This window comes from Girardinichthys multiradiatus, chromosome Y (genome assembly GCF_021462225.1).
Source record: "Girardinichthys multiradiatus isolate DD_20200921_A chromosome Y, DD_fGirMul_XY1, whole genome shotgun sequence".
Classification (NCBI taxonomy): domain Eukaryota; kingdom Metazoa; phylum Chordata; class Actinopteri; order Cyprinodontiformes; family Goodeidae; genus Girardinichthys; species Girardinichthys multiradiatus.
In genome coordinates this window covers 21,574,596-21,580,631 of record NC_061818.1, presented here as the reverse complement: position 1 = coordinate 21,580,631, position 6,036 = coordinate 21,574,596, and the positions used below count along the sequence as shown (strand labels likewise).

The following is a 6,036-nucleotide window of genomic DNA, read 5'->3' as shown; positions in this document are numbered from 1 at the left end:
AAAGTTGGAGGAATAGTTCATGAAAGATTAACGTTTATTAAACATTCGAGACAATCGGCCACCTTATTCTCCATCTTTTAACTGATCCCTCACTCTCTCCAGGGTCCAAGTAAAACAAGGACCCCCTCTCTCAGATGATGATAGCGAACAACAACATTGCCACACATCTCAAGTACTCCTTTGAAACTTTGAGACAAAGCTGTGTCGCCGTCTGCAGGGGCCTATCTCCCTGTAAACTGATCAGAGTGCAGATAGTAAATTATGTTTGCCGACAGATGTATGTCTAAAGGCCGCCTGTGTTATTGAAGCTGCCAGCACTCAGAAGCAGGAAGGTGATGGTGTGATAAAACTGACAATACAGAGGTAGAAGTCATTGAATTTTATATTTTGTTTATTTTCTGTGACTAGTAGCCCTCATGCTTTCAGAGAGGACTTTTTGGAGAGGGTCTAAGTTTACATTCTGCACTGTCTAACACATTTTTAAGCTAGTGGCACTTTGCCATTCAAACATGAGTTTGAAGGTTATTCTTTTTAATGTTGTCTTTTTTGATTCTCTATTAGTTCAGTGTGTAAAATGAGAAAATCTGAAAACAACCAAAGCAAAACAGGATGTTTTAGGTGATTTAAGGGGGAGGTAGTCATTTTGACAATGTGTCATTCTGTACTTTAAAAGTTTTGATTGTTTAACAACTAACTTTTTCCAATACGCAACCAAAATGTCTTTCATGCTACATATTGACCATGTGTTAATATGTACCTGCTTCAACAACTGATGATTTAAAATTATTTTATTTGACCTGATTATAATTTCTTTTTACCACCCTGTCCCTGTTGAAGAAAAAAAACAATCCCCACAGCATGATACTGCCACTGTTTTTCGGCTGTTTGGTGTTTATTGAATTGATTATTTTCTTCCCTTTCTTCCTTTCAAAATGTGCTGAAACTTTTATCTGTTTTTTAATTTGTTGCCATTTTGAAAATGTTTTTCTATTATGTATTTGTCTATTTTCTATTTTGACGTGTTTAACAAAACAGCTTTTGTGTTTTTGTTCATGTTTCCTGAAACTGATGCCTTTTTCAAAACTTTCTTGGTGTTTTGTGATAAATTATGTGTACTTCCCTCACAGCATATTAACTCAGTAAACTACACTTTGGAGAAAGGATGAGCACATTTATTTTTGCCTTGACACAAAACAAAACAATACGTTTTGAACTCCCAGTCTGTTCCATCTAAACATCTAAAATTAAGCAACAAGCTCCTATATAAAGGCTGTTTTTTTAAATAGCCAAACTATCCTCTGTAAACCAGTTCAGATTGTGATAAGGGAACTCGGATACCAAATGGATCAATTAGCTGGACTTGGGTTGGGCCAAATCAACACTAAAATACATCTTGATTTATTTTTCCATAATACAGAAAGTCTGGAAACCTATTCTGTTCATATGTACAGGTTTTTGTAAAAAAAAAAAAAAAAAAGTACCACTGCTAATTTCACATCACTTAACCTAACATCCACATTAACTGTACAGAGTAAGAAAAAAACAGTAAACTGGTAACTGTATGTTTAACGTCTCATTTGGCCATACATTTATTGGTCATACACAAGGCTAATAAACATTATGGCCAAATTTGATTTTCTAGTAGATGGCCTTTCAATTGTAGTTTAAGCTGCTTTTTGGCCTGATGTTTTTATGCAAATTTAACCTTTTTCTAGGCTTATTTTCAGTTTTAACCCATTTAATGTCTAGATTGAAGAGTTTGAAGTCCCATTTTTTCAAAATAAAATAAAAAATTCAGCACTACACTTCCTCATTAAACCAGCCCAGTATTCTGTCCATGAAATAGACCCATGAATCCTACTTGAAGGTGAAACACTGTCTTTATTCATGTTACCCCCTCCTAACAGATGGGATTCTTTAATCTTACAATCAGCAGCACCACTTTTCTTTATTGCTTCAGCTATCAAAGCAATAAAACCAGGTGTTAAGAATGGGATCCATATTTCACTAACTTTTTAGTAACAGTTCCTATATAAAGGGTTCCCACAAATATCCTTTCTTAAACTCATGCTTACATTTCTAGAGTAACATGTGCTTTTTTAGTAACTCAAACCACTTATGGGTGAAATGTTTGGGATGTGTCACTTTAATATAAAGATCTACATAAAAATTGAAGTCCAGAAACACACGTTTCCCCCATATTTTTCCAGACCTAGAAAACTAAATTCAAATTCCATCATCTGCCAGACTGCAAAGAAAACCTGTCCACTACACAAAAAACCCATAATGCATCAAGTGGTCTGTCAGAACGTTTATTCAACAATGTTCTGTACAAAACATTTAGGAGGTAGGAGCTGGCACAGTCTGGCCCCTCTGCACAGACACCTTGGTGTGAGTCTTGGCCAGATGGTCAGTGAACTCCTGAAATAAAACAAAAAAATAAATCATTTTAATCAAACTGTTCATACATGATTTTGTTTAAGAAATCAAGGCATTTGTTGTACTGACCTGGTATGGAGACTTTGTGAAAATTGTCTCTTTCCACAAATCAGGGGTCAGGTAGCTGTAGGTCTTTGAGATGGCATCAAAGGTGGCCTTAGCTGTGGGTGATAACAATTAGTAGATGCAAAGAAAAGGAGTAACAAACAAAACTCTTGTAGGGAGAAAGAAAAAAAAAATGTTGAATACAATAATTTTGGGAACAGCGAAGACGACTGAAACATCTTCCTGCCGTGCGTTATTCGTTCTTTTCTCTCCTGATAAAGACGACAGCAGCACCACTGAGGAGGTGAAGCTGAGCAGAGCAAGGAGAAACTCAAAGACACTGTTCTGCATTCGCACTCTGAAACCCAAAGAGGAATCTTACCAAAGTTGCCGAGGGTGGCGGTGCAGCCCCTGGCAGAGGTGTAGCAGTCATCAATACCAGCCATCATGAGAAGCTTTTTGGGCACAGGGGCGGACACGATTCCAGTACCGCGGGGAGCCGGGATAAGACGCACCAGTACAGAGCCACAGCGGCCCGTCACCTTGCAGGGCACAGTGTGGGGTTTGCCAATCTTGTTACCCCAGTAACCCCTTCTGACTGGAACGATTGACAGCTTGGCCAGGATGATGGCTCCGCGGATGGCTGTGGCTACCTCCTTGGAGCACTTCACCCCCAGACCAACATGGCCGTTGTAATCACCAATGGCAACAAAGGCCTGAAGACAAAAAGGGACCACATTGAAGGGTAACCATGCAACAAAATGAGTTACACAAACATTCAGGCTCGACATTTACCTTAAACCTTGTGCGCTGACCAGCCCTAGTCTGCTTTTGGACAGGCATGATCTTAAGGACCTCATCTTTCAGACCTGAACCCAGGAAGAAGTCAATGATCTCAGACTCCTAAAAAAGAAAAACAGACATTACACTTTATCATCTGGAGTCCTACACATGTTAATGTTCAAAATCAGGTACTTTCAAGGTTCTGATTCTTAGATTTCCATGTCAACTTTAGGTCAAAATGTAGTACGATCACAAAATAGAGGCAGCTTGAAGGGTGGACAATGACAGAGGGATTTATTAGAGTGAAAGTGATAGGATTGACCGATGTAGGGAAAGATGAGAGACCGGAGACATGGGTGGAAGGATGGAAAAAAGATGACAAATGGTAGATGAATCCATCAAAGGATGCAATTGATAGATCAACACATTGACCTCTTGAAGGAAAAGATGGACTGGGAGAACAAATGAAGGAAGGATGTAGAGATTAAGGGACATGTCCAAGGCGAGATGGACAAAGGGAAGAAAGGACAAAGACAGAACTTTTAAAATGATGGACAGCTTCATAACTTTCTAGAATAAATTCCAGCTGGGGCAGATGGAACAATAGTTATGGCACATATTAGCATTATTTTTCTAACACTGGCAGAACATTTTAGAAAGCTTGTCATGTGGATAACGTAGCACAGAATAAAATTAATTTAATCTTCTCCAGACCATGTAAGCCCTTGATTCCCCTCACAGAAATGTATATTTCTGAACAATTCGTAAATTTCACACCAAGTAGCAATCTTTACTGTCCCACTGATGTTAAACCGAGGCATCTGTTAAGCATCTTACCTTGATGGGCAGAGAGTACAGATAGATTTCCTCCAGGGTCTTGATCTTCATGTCCTTAACAAGGCGGCCCAGCTTGGTGACGGGGAACCACTACGAGGAGGAGAGAGCATTAATTTCTAAAATAAATTCAATTAAGTTTAACTTAAATAAAATAAAACCTACCTCCTTGTCTTCGGACTTGCCACCCCGAGCACCGCGGCCCCTTCCACGACCTCTGCCGCGTCCACGGCCACGACCGCGGCCACCTGCGCCAAAACCTCCGCGAAAACCTCCTCTACCACCGGCGTCGTCCGCCATTTGCTGTACATGTCAAAAATAAAATCAAACATTAGGTCAATTACTTAACAGGGATAAATTATGAGTCTAATTATGGACAGCAGACATGAGCATCGCCTCCATGTTTAGATTTTATCTTTCCTTTTAAAGTATAATTTTAGCTCACATTTACCTTTAAATATCAGCAGATAATTAAGAGAAAATGTGTACGTGTTGGATTAGATGTTAAATTAACGTGTTTCGCTGAACGATGTACGAAATAATTAAAGATTTCAATACAAAAGCGGACATATCCACTTACGTGATCAGTATGACAGGAAGAAGGCCCATGAGGAAGTTCCGCCGGGTTTTATCTGAAACGTGTTATCGCGATGTTTCCGTAATGAGAGAATATGCTCTCTGCGGGTTCTTCTTCTTCTTCTTTCTTTTTTTTATGGCGGTTTGCAAACAACTTTTAGGTGCATTACCGCCACCTTCCACTCTGCTGTCTCTATTGGTAGCTTCCAAATATGACACCCTCCGAATTTATGCTTTTGTATCTAATTTTAAAATTATAAAAACGTAAATTTACAAAATTGCTTTGATAAATGCTGCGAACGTGTACTTGTTCGCTTTCCAATGCCCTGCTTGGTTTGAACAATTCAAAGAAAATAATATTTTCATTATAATTATCAGTCACATTATTGGCCTTATTTTCAAGTTCCCTTTTAATAACTATTTTTTTCAAGTATAAGAATTGTCATATAATTGCAATAATATCACAATTCCTACTTTCTTTTTGATCATTCCTTACAATATACAATTATTTATATCCTATTAATTAATGAATCTTCCTGAAAATAAAATATAATTACTCCTGTATTGTTTGGCTCACAAGTGAAAGTAATCGAAAGTATTAAAGATTTTGAATTTATTATAATTGTCAATATCATTCAAGTTTCGATTTATTCTCTACTCCTCCAAGCAAAATGCGCGGACAATTCAATGTTGAATAATTTATTTAAAAATAATTAAAACTACAGTACAAAATTGTCAAATAATCATTTTTTTTAAGCACATCACCTGCAGGAAACAAACACAAGCAGGAGAACACAAGAGCAATGTGCTCCCTTAACAGTTGCTGTTGCTGCTTGAAGTCCCACTGGAGCTGCTGCTGCTGCTCTCTCCAAGGTCCACCTCCTCCTCCACCTCATGCAAATCATCCATTACCTCCAGGCTTTCATATATTAATCCTATTTGCCTCCTCATGTGGGCCATGGTGCTTTGCATTCTCCTCATCTTCCTCTGTAGGGTCGTAGCAATAGCTCTGTGGTTCCTCTGCCTGGTCTCATACTCCTGCCTCAGCTGTTTGTAGCAGTTGTGCTGAGCCTGGGTGCTGTGAGTGAGTATTGTCCCACAACCCATGTGGCAGGGCTGCCGCCAATGCTCGCAGTGGCGTGCGTGGGTTTCCAGGTCCCTGCGGAGAAGCTGCGCTCTGCAGCCCTGGTACGGGCAGGGGATAAGCTCATACAGACAGCCCATGCTGTGACAGTACTGCTCTGAGAGGGTGAAGGTTTCTGTACATCCACGAATCTGGTTTTTACACTGTGACAGAGGCACATACACACAGATCTTTAATAATTAGTCAGTCAGTCAGTCATTTTCTACCGCTTATTC

At 39.2% G+C, this 6,036-nt stretch overlaps 1 protein-coding gene across 1 annotated transcript; it reads right to left on the bottom strand.

Moving 5' to 3' along the window:
* Positions 1 to 2,296: 2,296 nt before the first annotated feature.
* On the bottom strand, positions 2,297 to 4,785 carry LOC124864387 (40S ribosomal protein S2). The gene is made up of 7 exons (XM_047359165.1): positions 4,682 to 4,785; positions 4,267 to 4,404; positions 4,105 to 4,194; positions 3,280 to 3,387; positions 2,867 to 3,200; positions 2,509 to 2,600; positions 2,297 to 2,421 (listed from the first exon to the last, which is right to left on the bottom strand). Exons 2-7 carry the CDS (start codon positions 4,399 to 4,401, stop codon positions 2,341 to 2,343), a joined length of 840 nt encoding a protein of 279 aa, XP_047215121.1. The 5' UTR covers positions 4,402 to 4,404; positions 4,682 to 4,785; the 3' UTR covers positions 2,297 to 2,340.
* Between the last annotated feature and the right edge of the window lie 1,251 nt (positions 4,786 to 6,036).